The sequence below is a fragment of the Macaca mulatta genome, chromosome 5, assembly GCF_049350105.2.
Source record: "Macaca mulatta isolate MMU2019108-1 chromosome 5, T2T-MMU8v2.0, whole genome shotgun sequence".
Taxonomy (NCBI): Eukaryota; Metazoa; Chordata; class Mammalia; order Primates; family Cercopithecidae; genus Macaca; species Macaca mulatta.
This window is the reverse complement of record NC_133410.1, coordinates 50,155,796-50,170,584: the sequence shown is the minus strand read 5'-3', so window position 1 is coordinate 50,170,584 and position 14,789 is coordinate 50,155,796. Positions and strand designations below refer to the sequence as shown.

General features: G+C 39.6%; 1 protein-coding gene across 6 annotated transcripts in view; it reads left to right on the top strand.

Moving 5' to 3' along the window:
* GPAT3 (glycerol-3-phosphate acyltransferase 3) overlaps positions 1 to 14,789 on the top strand; it is a 70,499-nt gene that overhangs the window by 41,570 nt on the left and 14,140 nt on the right. For 3 of the 6 annotated variants that reach the window (XM_078003400.1, XM_015138380.3, XM_015138378.3), the window contains exons 4-7: positions 3,923 to 4,193; positions 9,869 to 9,943; positions 10,793 to 10,882; positions 12,810 to 12,903. In XM_078003400.1, the coding sequence (XP_077859526.1) occupies positions 3,923 to 4,193; positions 9,869 to 9,943; positions 10,793 to 10,882; positions 12,810 to 12,903 (530 nt within the window). The remainder of the gene's footprint in view (positions 1 to 3,922; positions 4,194 to 9,868; positions 9,944 to 10,792; positions 10,883 to 12,809; positions 12,904 to 14,789) is intronic. The other 3 variants (XM_078003401.1, XM_078003402.1, XM_078003403.1) reach the window with 1 other exon arrangement.

Here is a 14,789-nt window from a genome sequence, read left to right as displayed (position 1 = left end):
TCAAGTGATTCTACTGCCTCAACCTCCCCAGTAGCTGGGATTACAGGCGTGTGCCACCACGCCTGGCTAATTTTTTGTATTTTTAGTAGAAACGGATTTTCACCATGTTGGCTAGGCTGGTCTCAAACTCCTGACCTCAAGTGATCTTCCCACCTCAGCCTCCCAAAGTGCTGGAATTACAGGTGCGAGCCACCATGCCTGGTCTCACTGTGGTTTTAGTTTGCATTTCTTTGATTATAGTGAAGCAGAACATATTTTCAAATGTTTCATCAGTAAGGCTACTCTTTTATGAATTGCTTGCTATATTCTTAGCCATTTTTAAAACAGAGTTCTTTGACACTTTTAAATTAATTTATGTATTAATATATTCTGGAAATTAATCCTTTGTCAACTAGATACATTGCAGTTACCTACATACTTTTGAAAGATGCTTAACTAAAATATAAAATTGAGTTATATTTTATTTAAGTTACACAGAATACACTAGGTAAGAAGGCAGAGAAAACATTGCACAACAAGTGTGTAGGGGCTGGAGGGCTGGCATTGTTTGCAGATCTCTTCTCTCTTGGCTCAGTCTAATAATATGGGGCAACTTGAACTTGCATTCTTATCTCTGGCCCCTCTGAAAAAGGTTATTTTTAGGAAGGCTATCTGTCCCCAGTGTATTTCATTCAGAAATTTGCTGAAGAATGTATTCTTCCCTCTTGCTGTAACGAAACTCTTGCACTGCTAAATACTGGCCAGTACTTGGATTGAGTAACGGGCTTTGAGTGGTATTGCAGTGCCTGTAGAGCAAGAGGGTAATTCAGTAGGCACGGTATCGTGGTTCATCCTCTAATACTAATTAAACTTCTTTTGGAGATGGTGAAAAAAGATTAAACCACTTAGACTTGACTTCTGAAAGAGAACCTAGTAATCATTCAAGAACTTAATTTTTTCCTTCCTTCCCTTCCTTCTTTCCCTCCCTTCCCCTCCCTCCTCTCCTTCCTTCCTTCCTTCCTTCCTTCCTTCCTTTCTCTCTCTTTCTTTTTTTCTTTTTCTTTCTTTCTTTCTTTCTTTCTTTCTTTCTTTCTTTCTTTCTTTCTTTCTTTCTTTCTTTTTCTTTTCTTTTCTTTTCCTTGCTTCCTTCCCGCCTTCCCTCTCTCTCTTTCTTTCTTTCTTTTCCTTCCTTCCTTCCCTACTTCCTTCCCTCCCTCTCTCTCTTTCTCTTTCTTTCTTTCTTTTCCTTCCTTCCTTCCCTCCTTCCCTCCCTCCCTCTCTCTCTCTTTCTTTCTTTTTCCTTCCTTCCTTCCCTCCTTCCCTCCCTCCCTTTCTCTTTCTTTCTTTCTCTTTCTTTCCCTCCCTCCCTCCCTTTCTATTTTCTTTCTTTTTCTTTCTTTCTTTCTTTCTTTCTTTCTTTCTTTCTTTCTTTCTTTCTTTCTTTTCTTTCTTTCTTTCTTTTTCTTTCTTTCTCTCTCTCTCCTTCCTTCCTTTCTCTCTTTTCTTTCTTTCTTTCTTTTTCTTTCTCTCTCTCTCCTTCCTTCCTTCCTTCTCTCCCTCTTTTCTCCCTTTCTCTTTCCTTCCTTTCCTTTCCCTTCCCTTCCTTTCCCTTCCCTTCCTTTCCCTTCCCTCCCCTCCCCTCCCCTCCCTCCCTCCCCTCTCCTCCCCTCCCCTCCACTTCCCTTCCCTTTCCATCTCATTTTGTCACCCAGGCTGGAGTACAGTGGCATGATCACGGCTCACTGCAGCCTCCATCTCCCGGGCTTAGGTTATCACCCTGCCTCAGCCTCCCAAGTAGCTGGGACTACAGGCACATGCCACCATGCCCAGCTAATATTGGTATTTTTTTGTGAAGACAAGTTTCACCATGTTGCCCAGGTTGGTCTCACACTCCTGGGCTCAAGTGATCCGCTCGCCTTGACCTCCCAAAGTGTTGGGATTACAGGCATGACCCCCCATGCCCAGCCCCTATTGCTCTAATTCTTAAGGTGACTAGGTATAAACTTTGCATGCGGGACAAAAACAAACTCCAAAATACTCATATATCCCAAACCTAAAATCATAAAACATTAACCCTGTAAGAAAACTAAAATTGTTTCCATTCTCTCAGTTTATAAAAGACATCAGTCATGGAGCTGGAGGTTGTCCTAAACAGGACTTGGCTTTTGACTCCAGGTCCTCTTTCCTTTCTCCTCTAGTATTAGTCCTTCCAAAAACTGGACTATTACAGCTCTTTCTACTGATACACATATAACTCTTCCTGGGGATAGGTAATACAGCACTGTCCATTTTACTCATTGATTTCCTAGTAAACTGGAAAATGAGGTGATCAAAAAAGATCTTCTTTCAGGGAATTTAACATTTTAATCACTATCTCAAAAGAAAATATTTTTCTTTGTAGTCTAATGTCAGAAGTAACCTTTTGTGATACACCCCAAAGGAAGCAATGAATGATCATATGACTGTGTATGTAGTTACTCTTTATTCTTTGAAGACGTTCTCATTTTTTGTACTTAGTAGTTAGAACTGAATGACAGTAGTCATTTTTCAATTCATAAAAATTTATGCTGCTTTAAAAATCATGGGATTATTTTCTTGATGGAAAATACAATAACAGTATAGAGAGGAAAATCTAATCCTATTTTCTAGAAATAACTACTTAATGTTTTCATTTTGACATTTTTTCTATGTATAGTAGTTCATAGAGTGAAGCTATAGTTTTAGATTCTGTCTTTTCTTGATTAACATTATAGTATTTAGTAATGGATGCATTTTATATCATTGTGTGGATTAATTCTAATGAAGAATGCTACAGTGAACACCCTTGCCTACATTTGCCTACATTTCTAATTATTTTCTGATGACAGATTCCCAGAATTGGAGTTACTGATCATCAGCAAAATTATCTTCAGTCTTTTCATGCCAAACCAACTTTGACCAAGTTGCTACTACTTCCATACTTGTACAAGTTGAATATGAGAGTACCTGTGTCTTTCAAGTCATTGAATCTTATCATTGAGTAAAATGCTGCTGATTTGCTACTGTAAATAGGCCTTTGTCTAATTCACATTTCTTTTTTCACTAGTGAAAAGTTTTGTGATATTAACTATTAATATTTATTTTGTTTCTGTGAACTTTGCTTACTTTTATGCAGAAGGCTGTGTTTTTCTTATTAAATAATTTTCATATATTAAAAAATCGGCTGGGTGCGGTGGCTCACTGTAATCCCAGCACTTTGGGAGACCGAGGCAGGCAGATCACGAGGTCAGGAGATCGAGACCATCCTGGCTAACACGGTGAAACCCTGTCTCTATGAAAAATACAAAAATTAGCCGGGTGCCTTGGCGGACGCCTGTAGTCCAAGCTGCTCGGGTGGCTGAGGCAGGAGAATGGCGTGAACCCGGGAGGCAGAGCTTGCAGTGAGCCGGGATCGTGCCACTGCACTCCAGCCTGGGCGACAGAGCAAGACTCCATCTCAAAAAAAAAAAAAAAAAAAAAAAAAAAAAAATCAACTTTTTGCCATTTACAGTAAATCTTTTGCCATTTTGCTTGCTTTTTGATTTTATGGTTTTTGTCAGGGAGAACAGAAATCTTTGTTTTTACACAACCTAGAGCTATACTTGGGGAGGATTATTTTTGTGTGCATGAGTTCTTTGGCTAATGGTACACAGGGAAGAAATCCAAGCAAGAGGATTATGGAGGACCAAAACTCCTGTTTATAATTAACAAAGATCATGGGGTAGAGACCATTCCATGCAGACACAGTGATTTCACCTCTTTTCCCATTGCAATTGTTTGTCTCTTACTTCTAAAGATGGCTGATGTCACCCATTAAACTTATTTACTTGTTTTGCATATTTAACTTCTACACAGTTAAAGTTGCCCCTTTGGTCAATTCTTCTGTCCTATGGCATTTTCTTATGTCCTGATGCTTTCTTTTAAGGTATTATCCAAAGAGATGAGTCACCCATGGAAAAAGGGCTCTCTGGTCTACGAGGAAGGGACTTTGAGCTGTCTGACGTGTTTTATTTCTCCAAGAAGGGATTGGAAGCCATTGTGGAAGATGAAGTGACCCAGAGGTTTTCCTCAGAGGAGCTAGTGTCATGGAATCTCCTCACAAGAACCAATGTAAATTTCCAGTACATCAGTCTGCGGCTCACTATGGTGTGGGTGCTGGGCGTCATAGTGCGCTATTGCGTCCTACTGCCTCTGAGGTAAGTCACGTGCCTGGTAATTTGATGATATGCTTGACTCAGCTTTCTTTTTGAATCATGTACATAGTGGCCATATAAGTGTTCTGTGGTGCTTATTCCACCCATTTCTACGTAGGAAATGCTACCAAACATGACCTCTGCAGGAATGTATTAAGTCTCCATTTTCCTTTCACAATTTTTCCCCAAATGAAGTTGTATATTCAGAATCCAACGTGTATCTTAGAATCTGGATCCACTTTGCTATTAGAGTCCGAGCTAACTTGAGGATGGAGAGAAAAGGGAAGAAGAAGAAAGAAGAAAGAAGAAGAAGAAGAAGAAGAAGAAAGAAGAAGAAAAAAAAGAAGAAGAGGAAGAGGAAGAAGAAGAGGAAGAAGAAGAAGAGGAAGAGGAAGGAGAAGGAGAAGAAGGAGAAGGAGGAGAAGGAGAAGGAGAAGAAGAAGAAGAAGAGAAGAAGAAGAAGAAGAAGAGGAGGAGGAGGAGGAGGAGGAGGAGAAGGAGGAGAAGGAGAAGGAGGAGGAGGAGGAGGAGGAGGAGGAGGAGGAGGAGGAGGAGAAGAAGAAGAAGAAGAAGAAGAAGAAGAAGAAGAAGAAGAAGAAGAAGAAGAAGAAGAAGAAGAAGAAGAAGAAAGGAAGAAAGAAGAAGAAGAAGAAAGAAAGAAGAAGAGATCATTAACAGTTTCATGTTCACTAGAGCATCAACTAAACTGTAAGAGCTGACGAGAACCCACTGCCTTTCTTTGCCAGTCCATTGCACTTCATAATTGAGTGTGGTTACATGTGGGAGACAGCCATTTAGAAGTGTGAGTTTGTTCCATCTAATTCATTGTGATCACCTGGGTCAGCTTCTGCTTCTGAGCTTGAGTGCCACCTGCTGAGAAGGCGGTGTCAAGCCTAGTTTATGGAAAGCACGATGTGGAACGTGAGTAGAAGGCACTGCGTGGTGGGATGAAGCTGTAAGTGGCCGAGATCTGATTAGCATGGTGGTAGCAGTAGTAGGCATGTATACCAGCCACAACATTATTGTTGATCATCTTGCTTCATTTCCCTGGACATGGGCTTGGCATCCTCTCAGCAGAGCTTTCCAGGCAGTGGCTACCTGCCAACTAAACTTGGCACATGAGTTGAAATCTTTTTACTACCCCCAGGGTGGCCTGTGCTTGCCTCATTCAGATTTATTACCAGAGAAAGTATTGCTTAACTACAGGCAAATGTAGATTTCTAAGAAATTCTTTCTTTCTTTTTTTTTTTTTTTTGCCCATATTGCTAGTTCAGACATTGGGGCATAGTATGTCTTTTGGGAATCATTTCAGCTGTGATAGTGAAGCAAAATTCAAGGTTTCACGTACACTTTTGCCTGAACCTTAAACTAGTGCCCCCAAAGTGGGGTTCATGTACTCTGGGAGTGTACAAGACTATCCATTGGCATGCAGGAAGGAAATATTAGAGCTCTTATTTATTAAAAGCTTCTGTTCTGGCTGGACGCAATGGCTCACACCTATAATCCCAGCATTTTGGGAGGCCGAGGCAGGCGGATCACGAGATTAAGAGATCGAGACCATCTTGGCCAACATGGTGAAACCTTGTCTCTGCGAAAAATACAAAAATTAGCTGGGTGTGGTGGCGCACACCTGTAGTCCCAGCTACTCGGGAGGCTGAGGCAGGAGAATCTCTTGAACCTGGGAGACAGAGGTTGCAGTGACCTGTGATCGCGCCACCACACTCTAGCCTGGCAACAGAGCGAGAATCCGTGTCAAAAAATAAAAAAAAGAAAGAAAAGAAAAAAGCTTCTGTTCTCTTTATAACTAGCACTTCCATTTATTCTGTTTTCATTCTTAAAAAGAAAAAGGCTAGGGGCATAGTGGCTCACACCTGTAATCCTAGCACTTTGGGAGGTCAAGGTGGGTGGATCACTTGAGGCCAGGAGTTCGACTGGCCTGGCCAACATGGCAAAACCCCATCTCTACCAAAAATACAAAAATTAGCCAGGTGTGGTGGTACGCACCTGTAGTCCCAGCTGTGTGGGAGGCTGAGGCAGAGAATTCCTTGAACCCAGGAGTCAGAGGTTGCAGTGATCCAAGATCACGTCACTACACTCCAGCCTGGGTGACAGAGTGAGACTCTTGTCTCAAAAAGAAAAAGAAGTTTGGCCAGGCATAGTGGCTCATGCCTGTAATCCCAGCCCTTTGGGGGGCCGAGGTGGGTAGATCAGTTGAGGTCAGGAGTTCTGTATCAACCTGGCCAACATGGTGAAACTCCATCTTTACTAAAAATACAAAAATTAGCCAGGTGTGGTAGCATGTGCCTGTAGTCCCAGCTACTTGGGAGGCTGAGGCAGGAGAAATCACTTGAACCCGTGAGGCGGAGGTTGCAGTGAGACACTGTATTCCAGCCTGGGTGACAGAGTGAGGTGAGGCTCCATTTCAAAAACAAAAACAAAAAAATACACGAAGCTTTAGTCAAGTTCAATATATGGATTGGTTCATATCCAAGGTAACCTGAAGGAAGAATGAGGAATTCTACAGCACAGTGCTTGAGATGCCCTTGTTTGTTATTGGTTAGCTTTCACCGTCCTGTGGGGGCCCAGAAAATGCTGTTGTGATTCCCTTATCTACTAAACAAATGCTCACAAAGTAGATAAGTGACTTAAAATATTTTTGCAAAGAAACTGATTTAAGATAATAAAGCAATGTAAACATTTATCACTTCTTGGCCTTTGGGCTAAGATCAAGTACAGTGATACAAGCATCTGAGAACAAAAAGAAAATGCAGAGTTAACACTCCTACTCTTAGTAGATACTTTTCAGTGTGGAAGAATTGCTTTGTAAATGCTTTTTAAAAGAAGCACCTAGTACAAAATGAGCTTTTCAAAAACCAGATTGTATTAAGATAGACTGTGGTGATGGTTGCACAACTCTGTGAATACACCAAAAACTATTGAATTGCATACGGCGCTATCTTGGGTCACTGCAACCTCTGCCCCCTGAGTTCAAGCGGTTCTTACGCCTCAGCCCCTCCAGTAGCTGGAATTACAGGCATGTGCCTCCGGGCCTGGCTAATTTCTGTATTTTTAATAGAGATGGGGTTTCGCCATGTCAGCCAGGCTGATCTCAAACTCCTGACCTGAAGTGATCCACCTGCCTTGGCCTCCCAAAGTGCCAGGGGGAACTCATTATAGACGTGAGCCACGGTGCCTGAACTGAATTGCATATTTTTATGGGGTGAATTGTATGGCACATGAATTGTATCTCAATAAAGCTCCTAAAATGCAGACTGTGGCTGAAAACTTATATCATCTATGAGAACTCTAACATTGGCTCACTTAAACTGGGATACATAATGTTCTGGCCTGTTAATCTAGCAGGTAAAAAGTTTCAGTAGTTTTGAACCCAATTGTTAAACATGTTAAAATGAAAGTCCTTCTGATTTAATGGACAGGAACAAGTGATTCTCCTTGGGGCAAGATGGCAAAACATTATTTTAAAAGTTTTGCATAAATGATGATGAGATTAAACAATAATTTAGTTATTGCATCAGTAACTGACAAGAAAAAAGAACCTGACCTTCAAATTGCTATGTCAAATCTTTAACAAGATTTAACACCTTATTTAACAAGGTATTTATAGGAAAGCATATTCAAAAAGCTTTCTTCTCGCTCAGAATAGTAATAGTATTAATTATACTTATTAGCTATAGTAATATATCATGCTATTAAATTATAATTATACAATTGATAACATCATTACATACAATTGATAATTATAATAAAATTAATAATATGTATTTATTAATGTATTACTATATTATCCTATTTTGAGTGAGGACAAATTGCAACATTAATATAATTTCAAAATACTGTATTTTTTCATAAAAATACATATTTTTTTTACATTCTTTATGTTTCCAGATGTTTTATAATGTACATTATATCAGTACAGCATATGCACATTATTCTTAAACATATTGGGATACCTGTTCAGATATGTTATTGATGGAGTGTGTCTCCAACTGGGTTGAGACCACTGCTTTTTACGCCGTTTCTTTTTTTTTTTTTTTTTCCTTTTCTTTTTTGAGACAGTCTCGCTTTGTTGCCCAGGCTGAAGTGCAGTGGCACGATCTTGGCTCACTGCAACCCGTGCCTCCTGGGTTCAAGCGATTCTCGTTAAAGGGATGTGCCACTATGCCTGCCTAATTTTTGTGTTTTTAATAGAGACAGCGTTCACCATATTGGCCAGGCTGGTCTCCAACTCCTCACCTTAAGTGATCCGCTCGCCCGGGCCTCCCAAACTGCTGGGATTATAGCCATGAGACACTGCTTATTTCATTTTAAATAATGTTAAACTGCTATGTTAAATAATAATAATCTCCTGAAAGACAGAATAACATCATGCTTATGAAAATGAATTCTGGAGCCAGACTCCCTGGGTTCAAGTCCTGGCTCTGCTGCTTATTGTCTGTGTACCTTTGGGTAAGTTATTTAGCCTTTCTATGCTCCAATTTTTTCATCTGTAGAATGGGGATAATGATAATATTATTGCCTCATAGAGTCTTGGGGATGATTAAATGTGTTAGATACAAAAGGTGCTTAGAATATTGCCTGGCATACAGTGTTAGCTGTTGCTTTATCATCATCTAATGTAAAACCTGGAATTGGTTAAGACAAACAATTTTATGCTCCAACTATCTGATCAGGAGGTAAAGCAGTAAATGAGCTTCACCCTGGAGAGGGTTACTATTCCTGACCCTTGACCGTAGGCAGCCATTGTAGCTTCCCCAAACACACAGGGTCCTTCTGATACTGCAGTGATGGTCCCCTTCAGTCTTCTTACTGAATACCTCACGCATTCAGCAAAATGTGTATGCTCTTCTGGGAACAGGAAGACATAGATAGGCCTCTGGTTTGATTTGAGAGAGCAATGAGATAATCTAAAGTTTCTGCTTTCTTCATTTGACAAAGATGATTTAAAGAATCTTATTAGTAAAATGTGATTCAACTATTGATTTTTCCTCTTTTAACTAAATCCTATTTATTTTGAAAGATTTTAAGTCTTAACTTTCCTTTTTGAATAATTCTATTTACATTTCTAGAAATTACTACTTTCCTTTTGAAGTCATTGGAATGTATATTAAAAGCACTTTTCAAAAAGAAGGCAATGTCTCTATGGAGGTTAGAGGTGCTATCAGTCACCTTGTTTGCTAACTTCTGAGTTATCTTGAACCATGCAAAGGGACAACAGTTAGATTTGCATTAAAAGATGTCTACACGGTGATATATTTTGGTGTTCTTATTATTAAAGCACCTTTAAATGTATTCCCTTCACTAGCCCTCTTAACCCTTTGATGATTATATAGATTTAACTTGATAGTTTTATGAAAATTTCCAGGCCTTCTCTATGCAGGTACAGACTTGTTACACATGTGCCTGTTGTTATTTTGCAGATGGCATCATATTCTGTACTTTATTCTGAAACTTACTTTGCTTTTTGTCTCTCAAAATGCATCGTGGAACATTCTTCCGTGTTAGATCTATGTAGATTTACCCAGTTATTTTAGTGGCTGCATCATATTTCATCATGTGGATACTCTACAACTTATTTACAATTTTGTTATTTATGAGCTTTTTGGTTACTTCCCTACTATGTGTCAAAATCTTATATGACCCTTTCTTTTCTTTTTCAGGGTTACCTTGGCTTTCATTGGGATCAGTTTGCTGGTTATAGGAACTACACTGGTTGGGCAGCTGCCAGACAGCAGGTGAAATGTTTCCTTCCATCCAGCCATACATAGGATTGTTTTTACTCTTAGCTGTGTCCACAAAGAGAATATTTGTTTGATTCCTATGTATTGCATCATTATTATTATTATTATTTTTGAGACGGAGTCTTGCACTGTCGCCCGGGCTGGAGTGCAGTGGTACGATCTCGGCTCACTGCAACCTCCAGTGAGGATTCTCCTGCCTCAGCCTCCTGAGTAGCTGGGATTACAGTCACCCACCACCATGCCCAGCTAATTTTTTGTATTTTTTAGTAGATACAGGGTTTCACCATGTTGGCCAAGGGGATCTTGAACTCCTGACCTTGTGATTTGCCTGCCTTGGCCTCCCAAAGTGCTGGGATTACAGGTGTGAGCCACTGCGCCTGGCTGTATTGCGTTAAATTTCTCTACTCATTTATTAGAATCCTGCTCACTTACTTCATCTTCATAGTCTTTCTTTGATTTTTTATCATACTTCCATATTAATCGAAAGAAGTTGTTTTTTCGGAGAATTGAAGAAAGAAAATGAACTGAGTTACCTAAGAGAGTCTTATATATTGGCAAGCTCATAAGACCAAGACGAAAGAAGCTTCAGTTTATCTTGTTCAGGAATTTGTCATAATAGCCTAGTGGTTTTGAGCTACTTTTCATCAGAGTTATGTCCAGTTCTTTTGGTAGACTTTTATGATCTAATACTAAATGCACCAATGAGACTATAAGAATTGAACTGTACTGGTTCACCAGAATAGAATGCAGTATGCTGTTGTGAAAAAGCACATTAAAACTTTCATTATACTGTTTCTTAAGAGTGCCCAGAATGGCACAATAAAATGTTTCTATTTCCTTCAGCCTCAAAAACTGGCTGAGTGAACTGGTCCATCTGACTTGCTGCCGGATCTGTGTGCGATCCCTCTCTGGTACCATTCATTATCATAACAAGTGAGTATCTGCTGCCAACGTGCCTGTCTTTTTCTAGGTCAATTCAGCATGAGATTGACAAGGAAGCACTGGAAGTGGGTGGTAAGAAGTGGGTGGAGTCAGAGTGCTTCCAGTGTGTTCATCTCTACTTCTCAGGGTGGCACAGGCATAATGCACAAAAACACTAAATAGCAGTGTTTGCAGAAAGAATATAATAATAAATATGTAGTTGTGCTCAATAATTGGGCATTTATGGTGTGCAGGCCAGACCCTGTGTTTCTTATAGTTCATCCCTATGAGATAGGCACTGTTAACCCATTTTAAAGGAGAAGAAATGTAAGCTTTGGGATTTGTTGTTTAGGGTTACAGTGAATAAGCAATGGAATCAGGTTTTGAACAAGGTCTGTCTGATTCTAAAAACAATGAAGTTGACAGGTCTGTAGTGTGGTGGAAATAGGACTAGACGTGGAGTCTGGAAATGTGGTCTCTAGTCTTAGTCCTGCTACTTCTAAAATTCCATAATTGAGCCTTAAAACAAAATTCTGCTTTTCTCTCCCAGAATTGTAGAGAATGAAGGTAGCAAAGGAAAATAATTAGCTAAGTGAAAGGGATTTTGATTGCGTTTGAACTACTTTTCTGTTATCTCAATTTTTTTAGATTTAGCATCATTGTTTTAAAAGTTCTAGGCCAAGCATCTCTTTTTTACTGATTTGGTCTTTCTTTCTCATTTGTAGAAGAGAAACATTTTGCCATTTGGCTTTACCGTGTGGTACCAACATAAAAGACCCTTTAAACATTTTAAATTATATGATCTTGCAATTGGACTATGAGTTTTAAAGTGAAGAGTTAAAGAAAACACTCTGGCAGAGGTGCAGTCAGAAGAAACACCTGTAGAAAAGGCACACTTATTACATAAAGAGGAGTTCCTAACTTCTTATAGAATTACTTCTAATTTTAAAGAAAATGTGCTAAATAATTGTGTATTTGGTTCTCTTTCTTCTCTGTATAGGCCCAAACAAAACTACTTTGCTTTATTGGTGTCAAAGGCTGGTTTCACTCTAGGGTAGAGATCCACAAACTGAACGGGAAGCCTATAGGCCAAATCTGGCCCACCATCTGTTTTCTGTAAATAACGTTTTATTGGCACACAGCCGTGGTCATTCACAGCCATGGCTGCTTTTGTGTCACAACAGCAGAGTCAAGTAATTGTGACAGGCATTGTCTGGCTTGCAAAGCTTAAAGTATTTACTGTCTGGCCCTTGATAAGAAAAGTTTGCCAACCTCTGCTATAGAAGGATAGGAGGGAGGAAACTACGGTGACTTTTCTGCATGGATTACCATGAAACCACTAAAAGTGATGTATATGAAGATAAAAATAATATGAAAATGCTTCAGATTAAATAAGTGAAAGCTATGTATTATCAATGTTAAAATCATGGGCCCCCTACCACACTCTCATCATACTGCCTAGAGATCACCTTTTAAAGATGGGCCCATCTACCTCCAAACTTAATTTTTAAAAATATGCTTAAAAAAGACCAGGCACTGTGCTCATGCCTGTGATCCCAGCACTTTGGGAGGCCGAGTGGGGCAGATCACTTGAGGTCAAGAGCTCGAGACAAGCCTGGCCCACATGGCGAAACCCTATCTCTGCTAAAAATATAAAAATTAGCCAGGCCTGATGGCACATACCCTTAATTCCAACTACTTGGGAGGCTGAGGCAGGAGAATTGCTTGAACCCCTGGAGGCAGAGGTTGCAGTGAGCCAGGATTATACCACTGCACTCCAGCCTGGGCCACAGAGTGAGACTCCATCTCAAAATACACACACACACACACACACACACACACACACACACACAAACACACACTTAAAAAAATAAGGTGACTATTTACATGCTGTGGCTATTTTAGAAGACTTTGAATTTTCCGTTGTTTGTAATTGCAGGCAATACAGACCCCAGAAGGGAGGCATTTGTGTTGCCAACCATACTTCCCCAATTGATGTTTTAATCTTGACAACGGATGGATGTTATGCTATGGTAAGAGCAGCTCATTGATATTTCAAGTAGTTGCATGTTTTATGGATTGATCAAACTTTTTATTTTGGCACAAATTAGCAAGTTGATTTTATGTTAGAAATTTGGCTGCGTTATACTATTGTAGCTATATAAGTTATTTGTAATATATTTACATGAGGAATATGTAGTGCAAGAAAAGGAAGGAAAGTAGCCATTATATTTAAGATGGTAAAAATTTAACTTACTGAAATGCAGACATTCTTGAGCTTGATAGTACCTTGTAAAGTTGATTCCATTTTCCTTGTAAAATCCCTGCCAGTGTTTAATAATGTTTGCAACATTAAATTCTTTCTTTTTACAGTTGTACATATCCCCCAGCCACCCAATTAGCTCTTTCTTCCTTCAGGGACTTATATGCAATTAAAAGAAATCTGGCTTTTTAACAAGGATCTAGCAAGAAAGGCAAATATTTATATCAGGTTGCCTTTCTCAGTCCTTGCCCGTAGCCCCAAAAGAAAAGAAAACGAAACAAAACCCAAGAACAAACTACAAAGCCCACAGTAAAACTGTATACCTCAAAACAGCCTTTCATGGGGATGAATACAGGAATCATATTCTGGCATTTTTTTTTTCAAATCTGTGTTTTCTGTTGCCCTTACAAATTTGTCAAGATTTCCTGCATCTCCTTTCTGTGTCAGGTAAATTCTGCAGGATAATTGAAGCTGCATGGTGGTTAAATGTGCCTTCAGTTGGTGTTTGCCTGGACAAGGGTCCTAGAGGATTACCTTCTCATATTTTCATGGTGGTGGGTTGGGCTTCAGGGAGAGTAGATGGATTTTATTTCACTTACCAGTTCCAGGGATTGATAATCATGGTCTGGTGTGTTTTTCTGAGAAGGCATTTGAAGGGAGCCATTCTTGATTAAATGGCGCTGCAAGTAGGAGGGTGGAGAGTATTGGCACGTGTGCAGGTATTTGACTCTGCATGGGTTACACAATCATTAAGGGAATTTTGAAGGCCTTTGCAAAAATTTCTACTTATTGCCATGTGTTTAATCTGTCTAAAATACATGGTCAGATACATAACTCTTGAACACTACATTTTAACACATTATTAAATTTCTCTAAATACTGAGCTCTTTCTGAATCCAAGGAAGCGTTAGCCACCTTTATGAAAAGACTTACGGGAATTGGTAATTCTTAATCTTTTCTTAGGTTAGGAATTAGTTGATAATTATGTACCTTTTTAAAGAAAAAACTAACATGTATCTGCGTCATACAAACACAATTTTATGTATAATTTCAAGATGTTTATGGGTCTCCCTAAAGACCGTCCAAGGATCCTCATGTTAACAGCCTTGATAGACCCCCCAGCACAATTCTCAGTGTATGTAATAATCCTTGTATTTATGTAGACAAACACTTTCATGCATATATTTGACCCTCCCTGTAATCCAATCAGGTTAGGTCTAAAGTTTTATTATAGATGAGGAAGCAGAGGCTTAGGCAACCAATCTGAATGTCAAAGTTGATTTTGTGCTGCTATAACAGAATACCACAGACTGTAACTTATAATGAACAGAAACTTACTGGCTCACAGTTCTGGAGGCTGGGAAGTCCAATATCAGGGTGCCAGCATCTGGCCATGGTCTTCTTGCTGAGTCATCACATGGTATAAGGCAGAAGGGCCAAAAGCCCAAGAAAGCAAACCCACTCCCAGAGCCATTTTGTAAGGGCATTAATCCATTCATGAGAAGAGCACCCTCATGGCCTCAGTATCTCCCGTTATGCCCCACCTCCCAAAACTGTTGCAAACCATAACACTCCTTGGTCATGGTTTTGTGTTTCAGAAATCATATTCCTCCTGTATTCTGGTCAACAAAGAGTTGAGTATAACCCATTTGTGAC